Below are 16997 nucleotides of genomic sequence, written 5' to 3' on the forward strand. Positions count from 1 at the left end.
ATAACCACACTGGAATATAACCACACTGGGGTATAACCACACTGGAATATAACCACACTGGGGCATAACCACACTGGAATATAACCACACTGGGGCATAACCACACTGGAATATAAGCACACTGGAATATAACTACACTTAACTCAGACAGTGGATCTGGCAGAGGGTAGCAGGGAGGGGACTGTGTTGAGAAGCACTGAGGGGGAGGGCGCTCCACAGACAGACGACTCCTGTCAGCAGGAAGGGAGCTTTGTTTACACCTGATGCTCACCAACATTTGAGTCCAAGCTTGCTGATGATGGTCCACTGCCTGACCCTCACTGTCACGCACAGATCCAGGTCACCAGCCTCCACTTTAAACCATGGAATACGGTGCCCTTGCCGGACACTGGCACCACCTTGCTTGGACTTCCCAGCCTCCAGAATGTCAGTAAATTTCTATTCTTTCTGAAGAGCCAGGTCTCAGCAGTCAGTTTCTAACAGCGAGAGGCAGACAAAGATGGGAGGGGGTAAACGAGATTCCTGCCTCGCGTGCTGTGGCCTGTCCAGTGCCCTGGATGCTCTAACTTCTATAGCCTTGCAGATTAAACTGTGCCCTGCCCCTCTGCTGAAGTCCAAGCCGGAAGCACATGATGCACCGTCTCCAGTCACGGTCATTCAGATCTTACTTCCCAGGCAGCACCTGTGTCATTGCCCTCAACAGGAGATTCATACACGCCATCAGCTACATTAGGCAGTTAACTCCCAAGGACATCACTTTTAAAAAGGGAAGCCCTATGTGACATTTGCACACGATATGGACAAGTCAGCCACAGTCCAGCACCCCCAACTTGGTCATCCATCAGCTTCAGGAACGCTGCAGAAGAGGAACCACTCGGGCTCTTTCGTGGAGCGTGCCCTGCCCAAGCTTTGCTAGTGCCGTTGTGCCCTTTAGCTGAATTCAAAGCTTCAGGACGTCTCCACTGCCCACTGCTAAGGTCAACACTCTCCCCTGACTATGGAGCCTTCCATGAGGGTCTCCTGGCAGGAGAGGGCTCCCCGGGAGCAGGACTTTGGTGGGTCTTTTCCTCAGGACACCCCACCAGTAAAGGGCTAGGACAGGAACTGCCATGACAATTGCTCACGAAAAGCCACCAACAGAGGGTGCAATCCATGACAGGCCTAAGCACACTACACTCACTGAACAGAGTCATGCGTGGCTTCTATCTACATTACACTAAATGTCACGCAGATAAACACCAAAGGAACCCAAAAAAGGCAAGGCTCAGGACAGTACCACCTGCAAGTGCCACATCATCACACTTTCCTTTGGATGGGCGAGGACGATCTGGAGGAACACTCCTTATGTGCTCAAGTACTGGTGACATGGCCTGGAGATCAAGCACACCTTGTCTCCTGCCCTCAAAAAGCACACGGTCCAGCTGGGAGTCTGACACACACATGCCCAATTCTGTGATGATGAGACCAAGGGGTAACACGGTACTCAGTGATGAGGACCGGCAAGAAGGATCTGCAGAGCACATGGGCGGAGATGGAACATGGCCCTCCAGGGGGCAGTCTGGAGAAGGACTGGGCTCGGAAGAGTGGCCAGGGTGTGAAGTGTGTGCGAGCCTGGACCTGCAACAGTGAAGAGCCGTGGACGAAGAGGAGACTCAGACGCATTAGATGCTTTGACAGAGATCTCAGCACTGAAATGACAGCGGGAGACACGCTGAAGCCACTCCCTCAGCCGCTAAGAAGGAACAAATGGAGTATGGTGGGAACTCACCGTGTGGCAAACTTCAGCTTTTATCTCTTTCAATGCGCGTTCAGAAAACACACAGCCGCAGCATCGAAGGAAGCAAAACCTGGAAAGAGACCAAGGAAGAGCAGCTTGAGCCAGCACTAAGACCAGTGGACATGCAGCACCCGACCAGGGCACAGAGTAGGGCCACAACACAGAACATGCCACAGCAGAGAGCAGGGCCACAGCAGAGAGCAGGGCTACGGAGCTGAGCAAGGCCACAGCACAGAGCAGGGCCACGGAGCTGAGCAAGGCCATAGCACAGAGCAGGGCCACGGAGTTGAGCAAGGCCATAGCACAGAGCAGGGCCACGGAGTTGAGCAAGGCCACAGCACAGAGCAGGGCCACAGAGCTGAGCAAGGCCACAGCATAGAACAGGGCCACGGAGCTGAGCAGAGCCATAGTTCTGAATGAACTGAGCAGGGTGGGCAGAGTGCACAGATGGCAGCTGGGGAAGGAGCCCACCGTGACTGGGCACTATTTCTCACAAGGCCCTACTCCAGCTCTAGGAGAGCATAGAGAAATTCCAACGAGACTAGAATCATTTCACCCATCCTGTCACTACTCACCTGTGCCGGCCATTCATCTCCAAGCCCACCACAGGGCAGATGAACCGTGCTCGCTGGAGGTCATCATGTTTGTCACCCTTGGTGTTTCCTTTATCCCCTTCCCAGGCGGGGTTGTCAGAAAGCCTGAGTTCTGTCACATTCTGTAGAGAACCATGAATAATGCTGATGAGATGAACTCAGTCAGTGCACCTGACCCACAGGGCTCTGCGGGTCAGCAACATGGCCGCCCTGGCCTGGGAGGAGGAGTGTGCACCTGACCCACAGGGCTCTGCGGGTCAGCAACATGGCCACCCTGGCCCGGGAGGAGTGTGCACTTAAACCCACAGGGCTCTGCGGGTCAGCAACATGGCCGCCCTGGCCCAGGAGGAGGAGTGTGCACCCGACCCACAAGGCTCTGTGGGTCAGCTGTACGGCCATCCTGGCCCGGAAGAAGTGACTTCTAAGGCATGCCCATCATTTTGGCAGCACCAGAAAGAAAAGAATTGTAAGCTGCAGGAGTCTAAGACAGAGACTATTTCATCATTAGGTATGTAATCTTTCCATGCTTATCTGTTATGTGTGTGGTGTATACACATGCATGCGCTCATGTGCATGTGTGTGTGAGGCTCTGGCCTGGTCATTGTCAGCTGTCTTTCTGGTGATCCTCCTGCCTCCACCTCTTCAGCATATCCTATTGGCATGAGCCACTGCACTCGGCTCAGGCGCCTTCCTCTATCTCTCCAGCTCATTTCTCAGAAAGTCTAAGTGAGCCTAGAGCTCAACAACACAGCCAGACCAACTGTCCAGTGAGCCTGAGAGCCTCCCAGCGTCAAGATCACAGGCACACTCATCAAATCTTGCTTTTTATCTGAGCACTGGAGATTTGAACTCAAGTCCTCATGCTTGCCTGTCAAGCTTTTTACCAATTAGTCAATCTTCCCAGGTTCCAAATCCAGTTTTTAAAAAAGAATTTTACGTACTTATTCATGTATTTACTTTAGTGTGTGTGTGTATACAGGTGCTTACACACACCCATTACAGCACTCCCGGAGAGGTCAGAGACCAACCTATGGGGTTGTTTCTCTCTTTCCAACATGTGGGTCCCAGGGACGGAACTCGGGTTCTAGGTTTGCACCATCAGGCAGGCGGCAAGTGCTTCCCCGCACTGAGCCATCTCTATCATACACAAATCCTATAATAGTGACCTCACTCACCGAGGCCCTTGGAGCTCACCCATGTTCCTTGTCCTACCTTGATGCTTCGAATGTGTGATGCTGCCTTCCCCAGAGCCTTTTCAGCAGATTTGTCCAACAGGAACTCGATGACAGCATCTTTGTTATACAGTCTACAAGAGTAAGGATCAGTTTATACAACAGCAGCGATTTCAGTTAACCAAATGGAGAAGAAATCAACATGACTAATAAAGTCACCCACGTTGCTAACAACATCCTGTGCTGCTAACGGCAGGTGTAACCCTGCTTCAACTGCTGCAGAGCACACCGAGCAGGTGTAACCCCACTTCAACTGCCACAGAGCACACTGAAAAGGTGTAACCCCACTTCAACTGCCACAGAGCACACAGAGCAGGTGTAGCCCCGCTTCAACTGCTACAGAGCAGACAACACGGAGAAGCAACTTTAAGTTATGGAGGCAAACTACCAGGCTCAACTACACCTAAACAAGGACTTCAAGACTTGGAAGAATCAGTGTGAAAGTCCTTACTTTCCCTGTTCTTCAAAAATAAATATCAGAAGATTTACGACCACTAGACCCACATTCTTCAGTTATAAGAACCGGCTAGAGTGAGTAGCAGCCCCATCCCCACCCCCTTTAGGCAGGTCATGCCCTCTCCAGTTCTCCGACTCCCTGCTGCCCTCTATGGCTGTCATGGCTGTTTCAGGTTTATATCTAAGCAGTTACTATGGCTCCTGAGTGTAAACCAAGTTGAGGAGGAAGGTGCAGAGCTATGTCCAGACGCAAGCCATCTTCCCCACATATCTGCTTAGGAGAGTTCCTAGCCCATCAATCAAGTGCCTCAACTTCTCATCAAAATCAACAGAGTCAATTCATCTTGACTAAGTAAAGGATCCATACCTGCCAAGTTCACAGGCAACAATTGGACGCCTCAGGATTTCCTGACTTAGAGTACAATAGTTCCACTGGGCCACCAGCTCAGCATCTTTGTCAACCTAGGAAAGAAAGCACACAGTCTTTCCGGTCCTTTCACATGTAAAATGTATCTAATGACACACGGTGGTGGTTTGAATGAGAAATGTCCCTCACAGGTGTAACCGGAGACAGCACGTTGGGTTTCCCGGTCACCTAGACCTGAATAATCACACAGAAACTATATTAATTACAACACTGTTTGACCTGTTAGCTCAGGTTTCTTATTAACTAACTCTTATATCTTAAAAATTAACCCATTTCGCCGGGCAGTGGTGGCACACGCCTTTAATCCCAGCACTCGGGAGGCAGAGGCAGGCGGATCTCTGTGAGTTCGAGACCAGCCTGGTCTACATAGCTAGTTCCAGGACAGGCTCCAAAGCCACAGAGAAACCCTGTCTCGAAAAACCAAAAAATAAAAATAAATAAAAAAAAATTAACCCATTTCTATTAATCTATGTATCACCAAGAGACTGTGGCTTACCAGTAAGGTTCCAGTGTCTTTCTCCTTGGGCAGCTATGTGGTGCCTTCCTGATTCCACCTTTTCTCTCTGCATTCACTTTAGTTTTCCTGCCTAGCTCTACTCTGCCCTACCATAGGACAAAGCAACGTCTTTATTAACCAATGCAATAAAACATATGCACAGTATACAGAAGGGAATCCCATATCACATGGGCTCATATACATGAACACTTGGTCCCCACTGGGTGGTGCTATCTGAGGAGTTATGAAACCTTGGAGGTGTACCCTTGCTGGAGGAAGTACAGTCCTGAAGGTGGGCTTGCAGGGTTTATAACCTTGTCCCCCTTCTCATTCACTCTTTCTGCTTCTTGTGAGTGAATGAAAACGTGACCATGTTCCTGCTCTGCCACTGGCTGCCATGGACCCTCCCTCAGGAAGCATAAGTCAAAATAAACTTTATAAGCTGCCTTGGTCGTGGTGTTTATCACAGCAAAGGAAAGTGACTAAGACATACGCTGTGATGGTTCTAATCTTTAAATCAAGAACAATGACACACACCCAGGAGCAGTAGAGACTATAATCCGAGTACTTGAGAGACTGAGGCAAAAGGATAAAGTGTGAGGCCAGCCTGGACATTCATGTCCCATAGGTCCCAACCAAACAAGTAAATGTATTTTTAAAAATCATAAAAAGAGAGCTGGGCAGTGGTGGTGCACACCTTTAATCCTAGCACTGGGAAGGCAGAGGCAGGCAGATCTCTAAGTTTGAGGCTGACCTGGTCTACAGAGCAAGTTCCAGAACATCCAAGGCTAGACAGAGAGACCCTGTCTCAAGAAAATAAAAACAACAACAAAACCTCTGAACCAAACCCCTGCAAAATTACAAAAAGAAAACATGCATATGGCCGTCATGTAGAGAATGCAGAAGGTGGCAAGACATTTGCCTAACATACATAAGTTAATAATAAAAATAATAAATAAATAAATAAATAAATAAATAAAAATAAAAAGTGATATATGAAGTTTGGACTTTGAAAAGTTTTTAAAAATTAAGGCAGGTAAGATGTCTCAGAGGTGAAAAAACCCAAAAAACAAACAAACAACAACAATAATGACAAAAAACCCAAGTTCAATGTGATCCCTGGAACCCACAGTGGAACAAGAGAACCAGCTTCCAAAAGTTGCTCTCTGACCTCCACATATGCGGCATGTAACACAAATTTTAAAAAGGTTTTAAATTAATGTTCAGTTAATAAAGATCCACCAACACCTGACACACACACAAAGCAGGTTTCTATCACATCATTAAACAGTGTGCGCAGGCATTATAAAAAGCAGAACCACTTTGCACATACCCAGAGGGGCTCTCCCTCTGACCTAGCTCCAGCTAATGTATCTTACAGTAAGTTAGCACACAACGGTTCCTCCTGGAATACGAAGGGTATAAAAGCGCCAAGTTGCAGGGCTGCAGAGATGACTCTATGTTTAAGAGCATTACTGCTCTTGCAGAAGACCCAGTTTTGGTTCCCAATAACCATGTTAGGCAGCTAATAGTTCTAGTTTCAGGGGACTCTAATTCCCTCTTCTGGCCTCCTTGGGTCTCTGCACATATGTGGTGCATGTAAACTTATGTGTATACAGGTAAAATAATAAACAAATATCAAAAGAGAAAAATAAGCGTAAAGCTTCTAAGCATGATTTTGTCATTCTGGTGACTAGTTCCCAGCTAGGAGTTCAAGTCATCAGGACTGGGTGTGATGATACACATCTTTAACCCTAGCATTTGTGGCAGAGGTAGGTGGATTTCTATTAGTGAGGCCAGTCTGATCTACATAGAGAGTTCCAGACCAGCCAGGACTATATAGCGAGATCTTATTTCAAATTAAAAAAAAAAAGTCATCACACATCTCACTTAGAACAAGTGATATTTCCATGGGACATAGAAGCTGTGTGTCAAGGCAGGGGCAGGTCCTCCCATCTATATTATTACTTCATAATCGGCATTTGAAATAGAAGTTCTAGAAGGGACAGATCACTCTATTCTAAGCTTTGCCCTCAGGACCAGCAGCATACACAACAAGCATTTAGTAAGTACTTGTATGAATTGGGGTTAATAAAAACCACCCTTCCTGACCATTCTTTCCTTTCTTTACCTCTGAGATGATGATGATGATGATGATGATGATGATGATTATGGCCACAGTACTTATCAGTCTTGGGCACGAGACAACAAAAGACAGATGAACACCTAATGCACACTTGAATGTGACCTGGTGGCATGGTCCGAGGGCACTCCAGCCTCACTTTTAACACACTCGTGAATGTCTATTATGTAAGGAAACATTATAGAGGCTACAGAGCTAAGACATGCAAGGCCCTCAGTTCACATAGGAGATATATACATATACATATATACATTATATACATACATATATATCTATACAGTCAATACCCACAAATGCAGTGTCTCAAATACAATACTGGATGGGATTCACCTCCAATCCAAAGTTCTTTGAATGCTGGATTAGAAAACATGACTCTCCCTGTGCTGGAAACTGTTATCAAGGGTCTTCCATGCCTTATATTACACAGTCACCACCAGCCCCAGCTCTGAAGCGCACCTAACTGGATGAGAATAACGGTTCACAACTACAGGCTGTATGACTTTGGTAGCATTAATTCACTTTCTTGGACTCAGTTTCCTTGCCATTAGTGTAGAACTATACAGTTTGTTCAATGTCTTGTAAGGTTTAAAGACTGTTCACTCATTTATTCAAAAATATTCATTGTGCCGGATGCAAGTTTGTGTGGGGATCAACCGGGGTCAATCACCAATTCGATGAGCTCAGTGCTGAACCAGTTTAATATAGGGTTTGACCTTGCTCTGGCTGGAGAGACAAGCTCAGTGGTTAAGCCTTTGTACTGTTCTTTCAAAGGACCCGAGTTTGGTTGCTAACAGCCCAGTCTGATGGCTCACAAAAACTTGTAACTCCAGCCCTAAGAGGTCTGTCTGATTACTTCTTCTGGCCTCCTTGGGTACCGCACACAAACATAACTAAAAATAAAGGTATTTTTTTTTGTTTTTTCGAGACAGGGTTTCTCTGTGGCTTTGGAGCCTGTCCTGGAACTAGCTCTGTAGACCAGGCTGGTCTCGAACTCACAGAGATCCGCCTGCCTCTGCCTCCCGAGTGCTGGGATTAAAGGCGTGCGCCACCACCGCCCGGCAATAAAGGTATTTTTTAAAACACACAAAGTGCCAGGCATGGTGTCCCACACCTTTAATTCCAGCACTCAACTGACAGAGGCAGGAGTTCCAGACAGCCAGGGCCACCTAGTGAGAACCTCACTAGAAAACAAAACAAAAACACACGAGCAACCGTCAATGCGATCGCCGCTAACCGGCTGGGCCACTCACTAGCCCTCCAGCCTCTGTCCTTTTGAGAGTTAATGTTTACTTATCATCAATACCGAGTCTGTTGGGAGGATTCCTCCGTCTAATCGTGCTGTCCAGTGACTGCAAACAGCAAACCCTCCTTAGGCGCCGGTGGACACTTTATCCCGAGCCCTGCCGCCCGCGGTACCCGCTTACCTTCTCGACCTTCTTCGGCCCCTTCACCAGCTCGTGCCTCTTGGGGATTGTTCCTCCGTCGCAACCCATCCTAAGGCCGGAGTCAGAGCCTTAGCAAAAACCAAAACCAGACACCGCCGCTTCCGGGGTCTCTGCCGAAATCGTAGACACTTCCGGCGCTCCTCGATGACGCATAAAGTCGTCGCGCCGCAACGGGGGCGGGGTCACTGCACGCATCCACTCCAAGACCCAGGACTTCCTTGCTCAGCAGCGGTTGCTATGGGAACGTTGCCCGGAGTTGGGCGTGGCTTCAGGGCCGTACGCCGGCGCGTCCTCGGGAATGCGCCCACTTCCGGCCGTGGGCTGGCCTTTCGTCTTCCCAGCGGCTCCCGGGGCTTTTTCTGGGTCCCGGCAGCTGGGAGGCGCTAGGTGAGGCGGGAACGCCAAACAACACCTTTAGTGTTGGCTCCGAGGCCTGCGCCCCTGGACCCTGAGCATTTTGCACACCAGGTCGAGCTTTGCTGTGAGACTAAGGAGGAGATGGGCGGAATCTGTCACTTCAGTTAGCTTTCATGTATTTTAAGTTCAGACTTTTTTTAAAGACCTATGTGGGTCTGCATGTGTGCTTGTGAACCACGTGAGTCCAGGTGCCCGTGGAGGCCAGAAAAAGTGCTGGAACTCTCTGGACTGGAGTTCCGGATGGTTGTGAGCTGCTGGGGTGCCGGTAAACAATCCAACATCCACTCACAGAACAGCAAGCCTTCTTAGCCACTGAACCATCTCTGCATCCTGTATCCAGGTTTTTAAGGGCAAAGTCTGGGGCTCCGGCGTCACCAACAAGCTAAGCTTAGCCACTCATCCCATTGTGCCCGTGAAAGAGATTAGTGACGGTAAAGGCAGAGGAAGGGGTATATTCAGGTTGACCATATTGGGAAGAGGACAAATCAGGGGTTCAGCGACAACCCAGCCTGTATGCGGGGTGCGGTTATGAGCTGTAGGCCTAGAGGAACAACGGGCGAAAGGCACGTATAAACCGTCCTGGGCAAGTGTGGTCCCCTTGATTTCTGTTGGCCAGTCTGAAGTCCCACTGCTTGAGGTGAACAGGTAGTCTCAGAAGAACCGTTTCTTCTGTGCTTCGCTCTCATTAGGGGAGTGGTCTGTCAGCTGGGGCTCTGCTGTTCTTGGCATCCTAGGTGGCTATAGGCCCAAAACGATGCCTTATGTCTGTGCCTTCAATCTTGTGAGTTGAATTCAAGGCTAGCCTGAGCCTCCACGGCATGTACTAGGACCAGCCTAGGCTACAGAGTGAGACCTTGTCTTGAAAAAAAATTTAAGGACTGTGGATATATCTCAGTGGTAGACTATGTTTTTCTAACATGTCATAAAAACATACGTGTATGTATGTATACACACACACACACACACACACACACACACACACACACACACTAGAAAGGGACAATACCAAACACCCAGGATTTGGGTATGAGCTTTTCAAGGTGGGGGAGTCACACTTAGGTGTCTAACCATAGCTACACATCTGATTTTGTGGCTTCTGAAGTTACATAACACAAAGGATGCAGCTTGCAGCAAAGTTCTGAGATCAAGTGAAGTCTACAGATTAGGTACAAAATAATGAGCGGGCTCACTCAGTTTCCCATCATGGGGTGCATTGTCCAGGTTCAGGCATAGGAGTAGCGTACTAATACAGAGAGACCCAAGGCTCACAAGCATCTTGCCCTTGAGGAAGCAGAGTAGTGCTGGTGGTTGGAAGAAAGGTGGAGTGGGCTGGAGAGATGGCTCAGTGGTTAAGAGCATTGCCTGCTCTTCCAAAGGTCCTGAGTTCAATTCCCAGCAACCACATGGTGGCTCACAACCATCTGGAATGAGGTCTGGTGCCCTCTTCTGGCTTGCAGGCATACACACAGACAGAATATTGTATACATAATAAATAAATAAATATAAAAAAAAAGAAAGGTGGAACTCCCTACGTGCCAAGGGTGACCTTGAACTTGTGACCCTCCAGCCTCCACCTCTTCGGTGCTGGAATTATAGGTGGCCTCCACCACAGCCAGCTAGTGCATGCAGCGCTGGCATGGTGCCCCAGGTGCTGTGTGTGTTAGGCGGGCACCCTACCCAATTCAGAATGTCCTCAGTATTTTTATTGTTTTTAACACTCCTAGTATTTTTGTTGTTTGTTTGTTTGAGATAAGGTCTCCCTATGTGCCCTTGGCTGGCCTGGAACTCTCGGAGACGCCTGCCTCTGCCCCCTAAGTCCTGGGATTTAAGGCGTGTGCAACTATGCCTGGCTCAATGTACTTATTTAACATATCTCTTTTAAAAGGAATGTAGTTTCTGTAGGCAATCTCCTTTTTTCTTCCTTCCCTCCCTCCTTCTACCTCCTTTTCCTCCTCTCCCTTCTCCACCTCCCTCCTCTCTTCCTTCTCCCCTTTTTCTTCTTGAGACAGGGGCTGTGTAGCCCTGGCTGGTCTTGAACTCACAGAGATCTGTCTGCAAGCAGTCATGATTTAGTCAGTTATGTTGTGTTTCTCTCAGTCTGTGGAAAATGCGAATTGACCCTAGGTAAGAGTTTCCTCCGCTTCCCGTGTTTCTTTATATTTTCCTTTCTAGCCAGGCTGTGGTGGCACACTCCTTTAATCCCAGCCCTGCAGGAGGCAGAGGCAGGCAGATCTCTGAGTTTGACACTGGCCTGGTCTACAGAGCAAGTTCTAGGACAGCCAAAGCTACACAGAGAAACCGTGTCTCCAAACAAAAACAACAAAAAAAGTTTTTTCCTTTCTGTCCTGCCTAAAAAAAGAATTAGAATTTTCAAAAGTTTTTTTTAAATATTTATTTATTTATTATGTATACAATATTCTGTCTGTGTGTGTGCCTGCAGGCCAGAAGAGGGCACCAGACCTCATTACAGATGGTTATGAGCCACCATGTGGTTGCTGGGAATTGAACTCAGGACTGCAAGCCATGCTCTTAACCACCGAGCCATCTCTCCAGCCCCTCAAAAGTTTTTAAAATTTCTTTTTACAATTTCTTTTTACTTTATGTGTATGAATGTTTTGCCAGCATGTATGTGTGTGGGCTACAGCTCATGTGTGTAGGCCAGAGAATAATTTACAGGAGATGGTTCTATCCTCCCACCATACAGATCCTGTGAATTGAGCACAGGCTTGGCAGGAAGCACCTTATCCACTGATCCGTCTCAGCCACTGGCCCAAGAAGGTGTTTTCTACATATTACCTGTTTGGGGAATGATCCATGCCTGCAATCCTAGGACTTGGGAAGATGGTGGTGTTGAAGCGAGTCTGGGCTCTGCAGCAAGACCCTCTCTCAGAAAAAGAACGTATTTACACCAAAGCGAATACACAACTCCCCAGTGCTTGTCACCCTGGGCCATCTCTCGGGTGGGCCTCGCCACTTCCATCCTCTTGGTGAACCCAACTTAATCGAGGCCAAGTTGCTCTCTCCACCGCCCACCGTTTCCTTTCCTTTTTTGTGGAGGAAATGCTGCAGAATGTTGGGTATTAGAAACACTTAGTTGTCAAGACGTTGCCAAAAGCCAACAAAGTGCGTCTGGTTCTAAAGCTCCTGGGCCGTCCTCTGAAGTCAACCCGGGGAGGCTTGCTCCCATGATGACCGCTGTCGGTGCTCAAAGGGAAAGGCACTCACGGCTGTGAGCAGTAGTTCTCATGAGTCTGTACACAACGTGCTTGCTCTCTATGGACAAGGATTTTCTTCGCTTGCCTACTTGCTAGGATCTCATAGCCGAGGCCGGCCTCAAAGTCCACAGTAGTTGGAGATGACCTTGAAATCCTGCCCTTGCCCCTCCCCACCCAAATGTTGGGATAACAGGAGTGTGCTAGCACTGTCTATGAGGTTCTGGGGCTGGCACTCAGGGCCTCCTTCCTGCATGCTAAACACACACTCTACCAACTGACCCACATCCCTCGACAACAGTTCTTGGTTTGAACATAACAGAAATTTAAAAATATGAAAAGCAGCGCCGGGCCACAAGCTGCTAGACTGTCTGTCACTGGGGAGGGGCTGGGTTCAAGTTTGTGAGGCGTTAGGGCAGCGCTGAGCCAAGGAAGCAGAGCAAATAGAGGCAGTCATATCAATGAGTAAAAACCAGTATTTCCGCAGCAAGAAGGGTTTTATACCCTTTGATTCCCTGCAGCATTTCCTGCCTCCAGCTGCATCCATCCCTGCATCTAGCTGCATCCCCGACCTCACTGGAAGATAACCCCTAATGGGTGTCTTCCATTTCTGCACATCTGAGCAGATCGCATGACATTTTATTCTGAATTATCTCAGCTGTGGCTGAGAACCTTGGAAGATAAAAATAAGATAAAGAGTATGGGACAGTTTTTTTTTTGGTCAAAAATGCATCTATCTGTCTGTCTGTCTGTCAGTCTGTCTGTCTGTCTATCAGTAGTTAGATACCTATTATTATTTTTTGAGATGTGTTGCCCTGGCTGGTCTGTAACTTGCTATATTTACACTTGCTATTTATACTAGGCTGATGTCAAATTCACAGGAATATCTATCAGATATATCTATAAATGGATGTATCTGTACCTATCAATATCTATATCGATAGATATAGGTATACTTTTTAAAAATCGAGACAGAGTCTAAGTATATAGACCTGGTTGTACTCAGCTTGCAGCAATGCTCATGTCTCTGCCTCCCAAATGCCAGCTGCTGAAAATCAGATAAATATGGTGACTTCAGAGACACAGCTCCACTGGATAGGTTAGGATCTGTTGTAAGAGTTGGGGCATTCCTAAACTAAGAGCTCCTTGGTTTCACCTGAGCTCCCCTCTGCATTACCTCATGGGGCTGGACGGACATGCATCAGTCAGTCAACGGCGTGAAAATGGGTGCAGTTGCTTTGGTGCTGTGAGTCCTTGTCTGTGTGCATGTGTAGGTGTTTGCAGCATGCCTGACTGCCGTGCTTAGGAGAGTCAGCTGTTAAGAGTGACCATTGATTGGCACGTGGGAACTTGGAATTGGGAAGGCTTTTCACCATGCTCAGAATGGCTAAACATGGCTTTCTGCACCTAAGCTATACTTACAGTGAGATTCAGGCTAACCATCTGCTTTTCCCTGGAAGCCTGGATATATGGAATATATATATACACCTCATGAGCCCCTCTGGTTGGCAACGCCCTATGTATGGTGCTACAGTTTGTGGCATGATCTTGGCTTTTGGAAGCTTGTTCCTGGCTCCCATGCATCTGACCCCTACAGTCTCTTCCCTGTCACAGAAATGAATCACAGTGCTGGGCAGTGGTGGCACACACCTTAATCCAGCACTCGGGCAGAGGCAGGATGATTTCCATGAGTTTGAGGCCAGCCTGGCCTACAGAGTGAGTTCCAAGGTTGCACATAAAAACCATAAAAAAAAGAAAAGACAAAAAAAGAAGTAAGAGAAATGAATCATAGCTCTGAGTATGACTGTTCTGGGTCCTGGAAGTGTCCCAAGTGACTATTTATGCCAAAGGTTGCTTGGGCACACCCACATAGCCTCTTCTCCCAGAACCTTGGTTCTTTTTCTGTGTCCATAGAACTAGCAGGAAGAATCTAGATGCATCGCAATGACACACAGAGCCAGTGGTAGGATTATTGGAGTGTGGGTATGTGTGGATGTCAGTGTGTGTGTGTAACAGAGTGGGAATGTGGAAATGAGTATGTGTGGGAGTGCGTGTGTGTTTGAGTATGTCTGTGAGTGAGTGTGGGGGATGTATTATGTGAGTAGGTATGGGTGTGTGTGACCATAACAGTGGGAATGTGAGAATGAGTGTGTGGGAATGTAGAAGTGAGGTGTGTGTGTGTGTGTGTGTGTGTGTGTGTGTCGGACTGTCATGGCCAGGCACCCAATTTATGGTAGTATAAGCAAAACAAAGTCCCTTCTCTTCTGGTCATAAATCCCAAGGCAGTCACTTTGCCACCATAGTTGACTCAGAGTGTGGGACCCCGAAGCTGCTCCTTGACGCCCCTGGAGGCCCTCAAGTCAGCCAGCCATGTAACCAGTTGGCTGCAGGTTGTCTCGAGAGCCCAACATGTAAGACAGAGTGGTCACAACTTTCACACCCACAGCAGGATCCTAGCAGGTGAGACCCTGTTGTTCAGGGTGTGATGTGTGACCCTCCGGGCTGAGTCCAAGTCTCCCATGTTTTAGGATCATGAGACTAAGTGAAAACAGCAGCCGCTCTAGGCAGTGGCTGTTAGCTTGCTTGAGTCCACCTGCTCTCTCCACTCTTTCTCCTGCTCCCATTTGCTCCCCTGTTACTTCTGTTTAGTTCTTTTTGTTTGTTTGTTTGTTTTTGTTTGTTTTGTTTTTCGAGACAAGGTTTCTCTGTAGCTTTGGAGCCTGTCCTGGAACTAGCTCTTGTAGACCAGGCTGGCCTCGAACTACCGAGATCCTCCTGCCTCTGCCTCCTGCGTGCTGGGATTAAAGGTGTGCGCCACCACCACCCGGCTCCTGTTTTGTTCTCTTGAGAGAGGGGCTCGCGTAGCCCAGGCTGGCCTTGAACTTCTGATCTTCCTACCTACCTTCCAAGTGTTTTGGAATTGCAGACATGTACTGCTACACCTGGCTCTACATGCAACATTTTTTTAAAACAAGATTTTATTATTTATGCTGATGTGTATGTGTGCTGCATGGGTGCTCTCAGAGGCTAGAGCACATTGGATCTCCTGAAGTTGGGGCTTCAGGCAGTTAATACCTGAAGGAGGTATTAAGATTTGAACTCTGGTCCTCTGGAAGAAAAGAAATTGCTCTCTAGCCACTACATTCAGTATTCTAAAAGGGATTTATTTTTATCGTATGAGTGTGAGTGTTTGCATGCATGACTATGTAAGGACATGTTTATATGCACATGTATCATGTATATATTCTACCACTTTCATGCTTGCTGCCTGAGGAGGACAGACGAGGTTGTTGGATCCCTTGGAACTTGAGTTACAGATGGTTGTGAGTCACCAAGTGGCTATTGGGAACCAAACCAGGGTCTTCTCTTAACCGCTGCGCCATCTCTCTAGTCCCTATCGTCTCTATGTTAAAAGTGCCCACCACATGTACAAATGATAGAAGCTGGCCTTGGCACCACTGCAGGAGACACAGCCTGAAGATGCTTTGTGAAGGTGTCACGTGACATGAGAGACAGGGATCTTCCCATGGAGTGAAGGATAAGGTAACCATGGTGACATGAATTGAAAGGCTGAGCTTCAAGGAAAGAAAGGAAGTGGTTTGCATGAGGGGCGCTTGGTAACACCTCCATGGCTGTGAACAGTGTGGGTGTCATCTCATGCCACATCTTCCTGCCGCCCCCCCAGACACACAAATGATGGCTTTGCTTTCCAGTCCAGGCTGACATATACAGACTTGCACACATTCCTGCAGCTGCATTCAAAGAGGGGACATTTTCAATAAACTCTTCACTTTGATCCCAGTGCTCGGGAGACGTGGCTCAGAGACTTTTCCAAGGAAGGACTGCTGCCAGGGTGCTTCTGGGTTTTTATTTTTAAGTTACAGTTTAGTTTTTGTGTGTGTGTGTGTGTGGATATTCAAAGACAATTATCAGGAGTCGGTTCTCTCCTTCCACCACGTGGGGCCCTGGAGTAGAACTCGGGCTATCAGGATTGGCGGTAGGTGCCTTTACTTCCTGAGTCATCTCCCAGGACCTTGAAAATGTGTTTAAACCCATGATTACAGATAAATAATGTAAGACTTGAGACTAGTGAAATATAAACTAATAATCTAACTGAGCTGTGGAACTGACTGACACATATATAACATACAAAATAAGTTAGTAGGGAACCCAACAGAACACATAACAGTCATCTTTGGGGTGAGGTAACATAGCCAAAATACATTTGGGGGGGGGACCAGGGGATCAATCTTAGTGGCAGAGTACATGCTTAGCATGCATGGAACCCTAGATTCTCTAGCAACACACGGACACGTGCATGCACGCACACACACATACTCACGCGCAATTTGTATACATCTCACAGTATTAATTCAAAACTAACTGATAAAAATGACAAACTATCATTACTTTTGGGAGGCTTTTTAAAAAAATAAACAGGTTCTCTCTATATAGCCCTCTTTGTCTTGGAACTTATGACTGTCCTGGCTTCTGTGGCTTCTGCCTCCTGAGTGCTGGACTTAAAGACAGGCACCAGCAATCCCTGCAGGTCACCACATTTTCTGATGAATGCAACAGAAATAAATCCATTGAAAATAAGTTCCTCTATCCCATTTCCCCAACTTTCCTTTCTCTTCAGCAGTGGACAGACTGCAGACATTTCTTTGTCTCTTCACCTGTCTTTCCGATCAGACTGACTCTGAGGGCAGAACCTCTGATAACCTGCTGTCACTTCAGTCCCCTTACCGCGACCTTCGATGCTGCCTAAATAAATAAGTGTAGAATGACTGTAAACCGCA

General features: G+C 47.6%; 1 protein-coding gene across 1 annotated transcript in view; it reads right to left on the reverse strand.

Annotated features, from left to right (window-relative positions):
* Rtf2 (replication termination factor 2) overlaps positions 1–8699 on the reverse strand; it is a 31546-nt gene extending 22847 nt beyond the window's left edge. The window contains exons 1-5 of the mRNA XM_005362811.2: positions 8549–8699; positions 4426–4520; positions 3583–3676; positions 2353–2492; positions 1769–1847 (exon numbers count right to left, since the gene is read on the reverse strand). Of these exons, the coding sequence (XP_005362868.1) occupies positions 1769–1847; positions 2353–2492; positions 3583–3676; positions 4426–4520; positions 8549–8617 (477 nt within the window). The 5' untranslated portion in view covers positions 8618–8699. The remainder of the gene's footprint in view (positions 1–1768; positions 1848–2352; positions 2493–3582; positions 3677–4425; positions 4521–8548) is intronic.
* Between the last annotated feature and the right edge of the window lie 8298 nt (positions 8700–16997).

This window comes from Microtus ochrogaster, linkage group LG8, assembly GCF_000317375.1.
Source record: "Microtus ochrogaster isolate Prairie Vole_2 linkage group LG8, MicOch1.0, whole genome shotgun sequence".
NCBI classification, from domain to species: Eukaryota; Metazoa; Chordata; class Mammalia; order Rodentia; family Cricetidae; genus Microtus; species Microtus ochrogaster.